This window comes from Papio anubis, chromosome 3 (assembly GCF_008728515.1).
Source record: "Papio anubis isolate 15944 chromosome 3, Panubis1.0, whole genome shotgun sequence".
In the NCBI taxonomy this organism is placed as follows: Eukaryota; Metazoa; Chordata; class Mammalia; order Primates; family Cercopithecidae; genus Papio; species Papio anubis.
Window position 1 is genome coordinate 81,195,273 of NC_044978.1, and position 12,804 is coordinate 81,208,076.

General features: G+C 38.8%; 1 protein-coding gene and 1 long non-coding RNA gene across 14 annotated transcripts in view; one reads left to right on the plus strand and one right to left on the minus strand.

The window, feature by feature from the left end:
* SGMS2 (sphingomyelin synthase 2) overlaps positions 1-12,804 on the minus strand; it is a 91,080-nt gene that overhangs the window by 16,334 nt on the left and 61,942 nt on the right. For 11 of the 13 annotated variants that reach the window (XM_003899067.5, XM_017958930.3, XM_017958933.3 and 8 more), the window contains one exon: positions 1,676-2,374. In XM_003899067.5, the coding sequence (XP_003899116.1) occupies positions 1,676-2,130 (455 nt within the window). In that variant the 5' untranslated portion in view covers positions 2,131-2,374. Of the gene's footprint in view, positions 1-1,675; positions 2,375-4,013; positions 4,405-12,804 lie in introns of those variants that run through there. The other 2 variants (XM_003899066.5, XM_003899068.5) reach the window with 2 other exon arrangements.
* Positions 2,374-12,797, plus strand: LOC110743387. The gene is made up of 4 exons (XR_004182734.1): positions 2,374-2,798; positions 4,035-4,605; positions 6,370-6,489; positions 12,689-12,797. It is a non-coding gene; the product is annotated as an uncharacterized LOC110743387 (long non-coding RNA).

The following is a 12,804-nucleotide window of genomic DNA, read 5'->3' on the forward strand; positions in this document are numbered from 1 at the left end:
TTAAAATGTATGGTCTGGCTATGTGACCCTGTGTTTGGATATGTTGAAATCTAAGGTGGTAAGTACAGGCAGTTAACAATAACTATCTAATGAAAATTCAAAAAGAATCTAGATGAAAATATAGCTAAATTGAGGGAAAAACTATACTTCAGGGTGGAGTCCACATACTTACCAGATCCTGGACAATTTCTCGTTTCACACATATATCAATAAAACCTTGCTCTAAATAAAGGAGAAAGCAAATTATCTGCAGCCTTAGCAGGCTCTCTTACATTGTGTTAATTTCCAGACACTAAAAAGAAAAACACTGAAGTTCATAAATACATTTTTTGCTTTTAGCATAAAGCATCCTTTAACAATTTAAGGAGCAGGTTACTTTTTTAAGTAAAAGACAACTCATAGTTAAGTCTATTACTTAAGCATATTAAGGAAACACATGAAGAGTTATATTAAGGAAAATGCTTAGGAATGACTGCAGTTTGTGGAATAAGGTTTTAAGACTGCAAAGTTGCATTTGGGGAACTCTTTGAATTTCTCTAATCACAAAACAGTAACAGTGTTAGGGTCTGAGTGGATATACCACATTGAGAGTCCTATAATTGATCAAGTAATGAAAAATGTTACCAACTGAAAAACAATACAGCCAGAATTCTCTAAGAATGATCTTGTGGCATGAATACTGAAATCCTATTTGACCTGGAATCTTCAGATTGTATACAAGTTAGCATATATTACATTTTTAAACTCCATATTATGGTCAGTGTTTTGATCAAAATCATATTTTAGTGATTTAATCACTACCATCCCAGTAGAAAACAAATGTCTAAATGATGAATGAGAGGAAAGGAGGAATTAAGGAGCCTTTGTTTTTATGGACTAGGAGTCAGAATTCACATAGAGAAGAAGAAATAACCACTTCAGGGCTATGTCCAATTCTTAAGTGTCTTCAAAGCAAAAGTACCTGACTTATTTCTTCTTGATTTCCTACTATTCCAAAAATGAGGAGGCTGAACCCAGTGAACCATGAGCTCCTTTGTGATGTCCAAGGAAAACCAGAGGGCAAGTTTACTTTAGAAATCTAAAAATCAAAACCGCATGGATTCAGTTCTAAACTCAGTTTCTTAAACTCTTGTAACTAGATAGCAAGCAAACAAAAAACCAAAACCACACCCACACACCCAGTCCCACAGAAATGTAAAATTTGAGAACTGAATCCAGGCAAACCTTAAAAGCAGGCTATTGACTCTAGACCAATACAGACATCACATTATGAGTAATGGAGAAAAAAGTTTCTCAACCTATTCCTTTTCCCACTTGTCAAGAGCCTGAAATAACAAACATGATGGAAGTGAATGTTATTCCTTTCCAGGCCTCTTGATTTATCATACAAATACCATAGCTGGAAGTCAGGAACTGCACCTTAAATTCATCAACTCTGAGTCACCCACCACAGTACTGCCGTACACTGCCACTTTCATACACAGTTGCTCAACAAACACTTACTGAATAGTGACTGAATTTATTCAATGTGGTAGAGCTTTCTACTGCTTTCTTTCATCAAATGTTTGGGTAAGACTGAATTTATTGGAATAAAAAGGAAAGATGATCTCAATTACTCATCTATTCACTCAAAAACAAACCCATGGCAAATCCCCAAAACATTAGATTTACTTACTTGTATCTCAGAAACAGCCACTGGGTGATCCATAATCCAACTAATATAATCCCATTTATTTCTGATACAGAAAATGCCCATTTCACCCTATCAATGTAATCAAAAAACTTGTCTGGGAGTGGAGGGCTAAGCTCCTTGGGAGGGACCCTCTCATGTACAACTGTGATCATGACGGTTGTCAAGACGAGGTTGAAAACCGCATATATGAAGGCAATGCCCGTTTTCCACCACTCTAGTGGAAATTTGTTCCTTGATTCAGTGGGCATAGCAATTTGGATATAGTCCGGGTACTTTTTGGTGCCTTTTCGCAGCCCACTGGATAAGCTCTTGGGTTTACCATTGCCATTTTTGTTTTCTTCTTCAACAGGTTCAGTGGGTCTTGTGTAAGTGTTTGTAGGATCACTGGGTTGATTTTCCAAATGTTCTTCAAGTTTTGCTGTCTCTATGATATCCATTGTCCCCTAGTCTTCAGATCAAAAAGGAGATGGTCAAGTTCTTGTTCTTTGTGGAAATTTAGCTTTTTTCAATCCTTCTATTTCCAAGATCAACATGGACTCTTACAATGGACTTTGTTTCCTAACACAAAAGGTAGAAGGTAGCCATCTGATTACTGTTCCTTCCATGCAACTATATGCTGTACCTTCACCACTTTCAAGAAAGGAAGCCAATTCTTCCCTCAAAAAGATGTTACTATCCCACCTAAAAGAAAAACAAAATTATGTTCAGAAACTATGCTTGTCCAATTATCAACCATCCAAAAAAAAAAATTCTTAAAATAAGGAAACAAATACCAAAGTCATTTGCTTTATAAACATAATGTCAGAACCTAGTTAAAGCTGCCGAGATCAAGTTGATTTACAAAATACTGAACTGTTTTATCTTGGAATTCTCATCTCTTTTTGAGCTAGTATTGGTAGAAATAGGAAATAGGAACATTTTAACAATCAGTTCCCTTTAAATTTCCTTAAAGAAAAATCAGGACCCAACATTGCAAACACTTCATCAGACACTATCACTTGTTGCTAACCATGAAGTCATAATAAGCTAGAAATTACCCAGAGATCACATCAATCCTTCCAAAGACTGTATTTTCTATGAGCCATAAAGAAAGAATACAAAACTGGTAAGTGGCTTATATGCATTGAATAATTGTTACTCTCTGCGTTTGTCAAAATAGTCAATTTTCTATTTTCTAATTAAAAAACAAGTCTTTTTAAGTGCTCGCTTTCAAGAACAGATTCAAGAACACCACATTCAAGATATTTAAAATGGCACAGCCTCAGTTTATCCTTTTATATTCAGAGATGCATGTCATATACAAGAAAAGCTGGCAGTCTTCAAAATAACTCTGAAAAGATACACCAAGCTTTAGCTATGTCTCTCACGCAGGTAACAAGTAGAATTTATTTGAAGGATAAAAATACCTCACTACAATTGGCATGATAAATTAGTAACTAACGACATTTTGATGCAGCCACCACAATTTCTACCAAACAATAGAAATGGGCCTCCAGAGGACCAGCTCAGGGGACTCACCCACCACGACACTGATGAGGATAACTACCTTTGGCTTCAGCTTCACAGGTTCCAGAGAGCACACATTTCTTTAGGACACAGGGCGCCACTGCCACCTCTTTTATACTTGCTCGTACACAGCCCCAGCTGTTCTCAATTTAGGAGAGCAGTCTTTTAGTCCTGCTACAGAAGCCAGCCACCTGATGAGGTTTTCAAACCTTGTAATTAGTCCCCTCCCTGGATACACTGCTCAACTTAAGCACAATCCACTGCATTTTAAAGCGCCCCCCACCCCCTTTCAGGGTAACTTCAGGGAAAACTGAGGAGGACAAACTCAAAGTGATGACAGCTAAGCCTTTATTTAATGAAAGAAAAAAAAAGTGAAAATGGCAGTCAATATGTACAGGCAATGCCTGTTTACAATTATGGGTGGCAAATAAGCCACAAGTGTTTACTGTACACCTAAATGCCCCAGTGCTGAGGGCTATGTAGGGGGAAATTAAAAGGAGTGAAAAACACCTGACCTGAACATTCAGCCAAAGAGCTTGCAGTCTAACCAAAGAGACAGGGCTAAAACGATGAAAGACTACTGAAGAAGACTGATTGGCATATTGTGAAAGGAAGGAGTGGGATGTGCTGGTCACTAGATAAAGTGAGAGGTTTGGTTGTACTGTTTCCCTGCTCCCGGGACAAGATGTGTCCACACACAGGCTCTGATTCTGAGAAAGCAAAAGCATATGGAAAGCTGGCCTGGTAGAGAAATAGGGGATAAGGGAGCATGAGACTAGCTAAAAGGTGCTACTGAGAATTATAAACATCTCACCTTTCTCTTGTCCTTCTGCAGAGCCCCCAGCTATCAATACATTACAGCAGGATAAGAAAGGCCCAGTGGCCCTCTGGCTTGACAGTGTCTTGGCACAATGTTGTGGGAAGAATAGGCACAATGTTGTGGGAAGAATAAGCACAATGAAGAGGTGCCTCAGGAAGGTATTTTCAACAACAAACCTTCAACACCATGAACTACTACTTCTAACGGAGGTCGGTCCGAAGCACTAACACAGCCATTTCCTGTATCTCTTTAGCAGCCTTGCCTAATCCACTTACAGCATCTTGCCAAACCATCATCCAAATTCCCTTCAACTTTACTCTTTCATATGTGCTCCTAGACTTGTGTTCATGTGTGAAAGAAGCTTGTGATTTTGAAACTCCATTTCACAGTGGATGTACAGATGGTCTTTATAAGGTAGCTACTTGGTTCTAGAACACAGAATGTGGAACAGAAGAAAATCCAATTAGTAACCTTTTTTCTTTTTTTTTCCCAAGAGGAAACACTCAGCCACCCACCTCATGGGACTGCTATGAGAATGACTAAATAATTGTGAAGAGCTTTGTGCCCCTGGGAGTAAGAACACTATGTGAGTACAATGCCCATTTATCGTCATTAGTGTTAAAATTAATATTTTCCTTGGGATTAAGATTAAATATACACAGCACATTCATCATGTGTCAACAAATCTTGGGACAGAATGTTTGTCATCAAGACAATGATCGCAACATATTCATTCCTATTGTGAAAGGAAAATATCTCGGGGTCCCAAAATCACTAAGCTAGAGGGAAAAGTCAAGCTGGGAACTGCTTAGGGCAAACCTGCCTCTCATTCTCACACATCTGCTCACTGAGATAAATGCATATCTCATTGCCTGCTTTGGAGAGGCTAATCAGAAGCCCAAAAGAATGCAACCATTTATCTCTTATCTACCTATGACCTGGAAGCCCCCTCCTTGCTTTGAGTTGTCCCACCTTTCCAGACCGAACCAACATCTTACATATGTTGATTCATGTCTCATGTCCCCCTAAGATGTATAAAACCAAACTGTGCTCTGACCACCTTGGGCACATGTCATCAAGACCTCCCAAGGCTGTGTCATGGGTGTGCATCCTCAACCTTGGCAAAATACTTTCTAAATTAACTGAGACCTGTCTCAAATTTTCAGGGTTCACATTTTGGTAACCACAGAGGGATTCTGAGTGGAGATGTCCCTAAACTTTGACAAAGCTATCAGTGCTTGGTTGAGTCTTGGGCTATCTTTGTGGCTTAAACCAACAGGACAATTTGCTGAGGCCTGGAAGCACCCATTCCAGAGAATCCCTGATCTCCCCAATTCTGGTTGAGATCTAAAGTTTATTTTGCTGTCACAACTTTTTTTTGGAGTTTTAGTTGCTTCCAATACAAGGAAGACACGTTTTCTTGCTTCCATGATGATGGAACACAGGTAACTCCTTTACGGAGTTTCCCTTCCAAAAGGGAAGATGAGTTTTTTTTTCCTGCTCCTAGTGACACAGAAGATAGAAAAGTTATTTAGGCAGATAGTGAGGGTAAAAGAGTCCTCAGCAAGGCTTCCCTTCTAACAGAAAGCAGCCCGAGAAACATTTTTTTTTTTTTTGTCTAATGAAGAGCAGCCTGAAAAATTGAGCTGCAAACATAGATAAGCAAGCTGGAAGCTTGCACAGGTTGCTGCTGGCAGCTGTGCCAATACAAAATGGCTACCTGGTAGCCAGGTATGTTCAACGTGGAGGCTCCATCTTCCCTTTTGTCACCATGTGTACAGTAAAGACACAGGCAACATGGTGCTGGCCAGGAAGATAACCTATTTGCATAATAAAAGATTAGGGTGGAGGTGGCCAGTTTTTTGCACCCTTATGCAAATGGCACACCTGGTCCAAGCAATCTTTCATGCCCTATGTAAATCAAACACCACCTCCTCAGGCTCATCTGTAAAACCTCCTGCATTTCACTGAGGAAGCAGAAACCCATTTGGGACCCCTCTCTCTGCAGGAGAAAGCTCTTTTCCTTTTGCCTATTAATTCTCTGCTTTTAACCTCGCTCCATGTGTGTCCATGTCCTTGATTTCCTCTGCATGAGACAATGAACCTCAGGTATCAGCCCAGACAACAAGGCTGCTTCATTAGGATAGACAGCAGTCTTCAGTCTGAGACCCACCCACCCCTAGATAACTAACTAAATCGGGGTTTGTCTTGGCTAAAGTTAACATTAACAACCAGCTGCTCTTAATGTCTCTTTACCATTAGAGCATTCAGTAATCATATAAGTTGTGTAATCATTTGTTTTGCTTAACTGGTTTTTTATTTATTGTTTCTGTTTTTGATATTGTTTCAGTCTTTTTCCCATTGGGTTTAACCAACTTCACCCAACTTGATCAAATCCGAATGAAAGTTCCAAATTATGGGGAACAAGGCCTCTGAAGTGGCTAAATTCTCATAGACACACACAAAAAAGGTAGTATGGTAAGGTGGTATAGTGGGGGGAGAAAAACAGCCAGAAAAAGGAAAAAAAAAAAAAAGGAAAGATTTTTTATTTTGATTACTTAAGGGGCTTTATTTACATAACAAAGCCACCTTTTTGCTAGCCAGGTCAAACTGAAAGCAATGGCGGTCACCCCATGCTGCATTTCAATAGCTAAGGTTCTGCCTTTTCTTTTCCCACCATGACAGCCTGAGGTTTGGTTACTAAATCAAGCCCTTTCTGGTTTGATACTTGGTACTTCTGAAATAGCGGCAATTTGTCCTAGTTCGTGAAATATGGAAATGAGATTTAAAGAGTATTTTTTTTTTAAAGGAACTCAATGGTTAAAGTCAGCTTAATTGAAAACTACCATCCACGATGTGGGTCTGTACGTTTGCATGTGTTTGTATTTAAGAGGACTTCATGGTTTTATTTCTTTTTTCTCCCCTAGGACCTTGTCCTTTTTTTTGTTTTTTTTTTGAGACAGAGTCTTGCTCTGTTGTCCAGGCTGGAGTACAGTGGTGTGATCGTGGCTCACTGCAACCTCAGCCTCCTGGGTTCAAAGGATTCTCCTGCTTCAGTCTCCCAAGTAGCTGGGATTACAGGCACACACCACCATGCCCAGCTAATTTTTGTATTTTTAGTACAGATGGGGTTTCACCATGTTAACCAGGCTGGTCTTGAACTCCTGACCTCAGTTGATCCACCTGCCTTGGCCTCTCAAAGTGCTGGAATTATAGGTATGAGCCACCATGCCCAGCACCCTTTTTAAAAAAAATTTTTCTTCTCAGTTGACTGGATTCTGTTTTCTTCCTTTACTTCTGCTGTCTCTCCTTTCTCTTTCACCCTCTGCTTCATGAGGGACCAAAAATACTTTATAATAGCCTGGGGTTCCTTAAAGAAAATGGAGAAGGCATCACACTCCCTTTCAGGGAGAAACCTGTTTCTCCTTATGGAACTTCAAGAGTATAAACAGACAAGTTCATCTCAGCTTTTAAACTGCTTGCTTTTGTATTGTTACCTGATTTATTGACTAAAATAGTTATTGCAACAGAGGCTTAGCTTCAGTTTTTAAAGAAAAGTGTAGTTTAAACACTTAGAAATATCTTTGTGTAAAAAAATTTTTTAAAGTGCACCATAAAAACATCACATGGTCTAGCCTCACAAAAATTCTCCCTTTTTGGAAACCCAGGATTCAGTGTGGGCTCTGCCCAGGGTTCAGAGATCTGGTTAAAAGATAGATAGGTAATCTCTAAATAAAATTGGTCTCCTTATGCAATCCTATGATAGATTTTTATAATTTTACGTTTGATTTGGCATTCATCTTTAATCTCCCTCTAGACTTTTTCTCTCTATCTTATGATGCAAATTTTGCTATTTGATTTTCACCTGAGTTGTTTCCTTTAATATGCAAATTTAAGGCTACTTAGCTGACAACTACCTAAGGTTATGAAACAGGTTATCAAGATCCTGAAAATCTGGGGTGTGCCCAAGATGGCCGAATAGGAATAGCTCCAGCCTCCAGCTCCCAGCATGAATGACACAGAAGACAGGTGATTTCTGCCTTTTCAACTGAGGTACCGGGTTCATCTCACTGGGGCGTGTCAGACAGTCGGTGCTGGTTCAAGGGTGCAGCCCAACCAGCGAGAACTGAAGCAGCGCGAGGCATTGCCTCACCTGGGAAGTGAAGGGGGAAGGGAATTCCTTTTCCTAGCCAAAGGAAATTGAGACATACAACACCTGGAAAATCAGGTAACTCCCACCCTAATACTGCGCTTTACCAAGGGTCTTAGCAAACGACACACAAGGAGATTATATGCCACACTTGGCCCGGAGGGTCCCACGCCCATGGAGCCTCCCTTCATTGCTAGCACAGCAGTCTGAGATGTAACTGCAAGGTGGCAGCCAGGCTGGGGGAGGGGCACCCACCATTGCTGAGGTTTAAGTAGATAAAGCCACCAGGAAGCTCAAATTGGGTGGAGCCCACTGCAGCTCAAGGAGGCCTGCCTGCCTCTGTAGATTCCACCTCTGGGGACCGGGCATAGCTAAACAAAAAGCAGCAGAAACTTCAGCAGAGGTAAATGTCCCTGTCTGACAGCTTTGAAGAGAGCAGTGATTCTCCCAGCATGGAGGTTGAGATCTGAGAATGGACAGACTGACTGCTCAAGTGGGTCCCTGACCCCTGAGTAGCCTAACTGGGAGACATCCCCCACTAGGTGCAGACTGACATCTCACACCTCACATGGCTAGGTACACCTGTGAGACGAAGCTTCCAGAGCAAGAATCAGACAGCAACACTCACTGTTCAGCAATAGTCTATCTTCTGCAGCCTCCACTGCTGATACCCAGGCAAACAGGGTCTGGAGTGGACCTCAAGCAAACTCCAACAGACCTGCAGCTGAGGGTCCTGACTGTTAGAAGGAAAACTAAGAAACAGAAATGACACCCACACCAAAACCCCATCAGGATGTCACCATCATCAAAGACCAAAGGCAGATAAAACCACAAAGATGGGGAAAAAGCAATGCAGAAAAGCTGGAAATACAAAAAATCAGAGCCCATCTCCCCCTCCAAAGGAACACAGGTCATCGCCAGCAATGGAACAAAGCTGGATGGAGAATGACTTTGATGAGTTGAGAGAAGAAGGCTTCAGTCGATCAAACTTCTCAGAGCTAAAGGAGGAACTACGTACCCAGCGCAAAGAAACTAAAAACCTTGAAAAAGGAATGGATGAATGGATAACTAGAATAATCAATGCACAGAAGACCTTAAAAGAATGGATAGAGATGAAAACCATGACACGAGGACTACATGACAAATGCACAAGCTTCAGTAACCGACTCGATCAACTGGAAGAAAGATTATCAGCGACTGAAGATTGAACGAATGAAATGAAGCGAGAAGAGAAGTGTAGAGAAAAAAGAGTAAAAAGAAATGAACAAAGCCTCCAAGATATATGGGATTATGTGAAAAGACCAAATCTAAATCTGATTGGTGTACCTGAAAGTGACAGGGAGAATGGAACCAAGTTGGAAAACACTCTGCAGCATATCATCCAGGAGAACTTCTCCAACCTAGCAAGGCAGGCTAACATTCAAATTCAGGAAACACAGAGAATGCCACAAAGATACTCCTCTAGAAGAGCAACTCCAAGACACATAATTGCCAGATTCACCAAAGTTGAAATGAAGGAAAAAATCTTAAGGGCAGCCAGAGAGAAAGGTCGGGTTACCCACAAAGGGAAGCCCATCAGTCTAACAGCAGATCTCTCGGCAGAAACTCTACAAGCCAGAAGAGAGTAGGGGTCAATATTCAACACTCTTAAAGAACAGAATTTTCAACCCAGAATTTCATATCCAGCCAAACTAAGTTTCATAAGGGAAGGAGAAATAAAATCCTTTACAGACAAGCAAATGCTTAGAGATTTTGTCACCACCAGGCCTGCCCTACAAGAGATCCTGAAGGAAGCACTAAACATGGAAAGGAACAACCAGTACCAGCCATTGCAAACACATGCCAAAATGTAAAGTCCATCGATGCCAGGAAGAAACTGCATCAACTAATGGGCAGAACAACCAGCTAACATCATAATGACAGGATCAAGTTCACACATAACAATATTAACCTTAAATGTAAACGGACTAAATGGTCCAATTAAAAGACACAGACTGGCAAATTGGATAAAGAGTCAAGACCCATCAGTTTGCTGTATTCAGGAGAGCCATCTCACATGCAGAGACACACATAGGCTCAAAATAAAGGGATGGAGGAAGACCTACCAAGCAAATGGAAAACAAAAAAAGGCAGGGATTATTGTAACTTTTAATCTTGTGGCTTTGGGCAGTTTAGTCCACAGGGACTGAGGTTTGTTTTGAGAAAGGACTATTACTGTCTTTGTTTTAAAGCTAAACTATAAGCTAAGGTCCCAAAGTTAGTTTGTCCTACACCCAGGAATGAACAAGTACAGCTTGGAGGTTAGCAAGATGGAGTCAATTAGGTCAAATCTTTTTCACTGTTTCAGTTATAATTTTGCAATGGTGGTTCCAAAACTTCACATGATGGCTATCACAGTTTTCATAAATAATCTAGGTAAACAATTAAAATAATTAGGTAAATGTAATGGGATAAATGATTGTAGACAAACAGGTCATAATTGAGAATCTAAAGTTATAGTAAATAATAGATATTTCATTATTTGGGTATTTTCCAATAAAAATATATTTGTAGGAAAACATTCTTTCAAAAAGAAAGTGTCCTTTTAAAAAAGGGTGAACAATTTTTGTCTAATTCAAAGCTTATTTAAAGGTCATGTATAAAACAAACCAGGAAATAAGAGAGATGTAGAGAAAGTTGTAAAAATAATTTTTTTTGGTAAGAAAGCTTAAAAAGAAATAATTTCAAATAAATAATTTTGTATGAGATTCTTCATATGAGAAAGAATTTAGTCCTAGAGTAGAATGACTGGTTGTTTAAGAAAGAGGGATGTTCAGGACAAACCAGAAAGTCCAAGCATGTAATGAATGGTCTGCATAAGTCACAAGGAGAGGATTAAAGAAAACTTGTATTTTCAAGTTGTCACATTAAGTTTTGGTTTGCTTAGGAAAAAACTGAGATTAAAGCCTTTTTTTAAATTGAGGTTATTACATGCATGTAGCTCTCTGTATGTGCTTTTAAAGTACTTGTGACATTAAGTTACAGGCCTTTGACTTTTGTGTCTAAAAAAGACACCAAGTCCTGTTAAATTTTAAACACTGACAGCAATTAAACCCCATCTTCAGGCCCGGTAAAAGATGCCAATCAAAATAAACTGCATTCTTGAGACACTGGGCCAGAAATTAAAGCTATTAAACTCCTCAAGGCCCAGGAACTGTCATAGGACAGGTGGGTGTATGAGACTGTAGGAATTGATTCTGAGAGATAAGTTCAGTTTCTCTACAAATTAATCCTCAATGTCAAGACACACTGATGTAAGATGAGCACATGGGCCCCTGTGCCTGATTAGGTTTTCTTGAAGCATTAACTGACTCCTTAGTAAAGGTTATAAAGCTTATAAAAGGCTTATGGAAGTTTTATCTTATGGTCAAAATTAAAATTTTATAGTTTATAAAATTTTGAAAATCAAATTTAATTGGCTTCATGCTGTTCTTATTCAGGCTTATTGTTTGGAAAATTAAGTCTCCTTTCCCAAAGAATGAAGGTATTGCCTTTTTTTAAAAAAATCTTTTTGGTTTTTTTTTTTTTAATCCTTGTGTTATCATTTTTTTTTTTTTAATCCTTGTGTTATTTTGGTTAAATGAAATGACTTATTTTACAATGACTTGTGATCCTATTTTGTGATATCAAGTGTTTTAAACCTTGGATATTTGACAAGCTTTCCAAATCAAATTATAAATTATGTCTTTTTCTTACCTAATTAATCCTTTAAGATATTAGATTCCCTAAAGTCCAAAAATGACATATTTGACTTTGGTATAAAAATTATGCAGAAAGCATTGTCAAATATAAAATGATGTTTAGTTTTCTTTGGGCTGTATTTATATAAATATGGCATTGGTATGTGTTCCAAAATTATGAGAAACTTCCATAATTCTGATATGACTTAATGTACATTATCAGTAATAATTATAATTATGTTAAATTATTGTGTGCCACAGACATAACAAATTTCCTTGTCAATTATGTCTTTGACTATGGCTGCCCTAAAACATTTTGTCATCCACAGAAAATTGTCTTATTTTGGTCCTCTTTAGAAAGGGGTTTTATAATCAGCTATAAAACCCTTACAGGTGCTCCTGAATGCAGGTTTCTGATAACTTTGGAGATTGTGACATCAGAATAGAGGAAAAACTTTCAGGACTCATGGAGAGCTGAAATGTTCATGAATATTAAGCAGAACAGGAATTAACTGCATGGACTAAACTAATAGAAGTCTGAAGTAATCTTTTTAACTTTTTTTGTTTAAAACCTGCTCATCCTTTGTTTTGTTTTTCAGAGTCAGGAAAACTTTTAAGCTATTTACAACTTTTAACAATTGAGTAAAGTATACTCCTATGAACAAAATTTGGAGCATATTCTTGTTCTCTCTGATTTTTCCAGAATTGGGAAACTATTGGAAACTATTTGTATTCTTAACTTATGGCAATACAGTTATTTGCGTATAAGTACAATAAGAATCTGTTTTCATTTATAATAGGACACAACTGGAGAAACTGGTTATTTTTCAAGGCTTAGGCTGGAATGGTGTGCTTTCCTTTAAAGAATCAAACTTGACTTACGGAGCCTATAAAAGCCTCTTGGGAAAACTGGCCT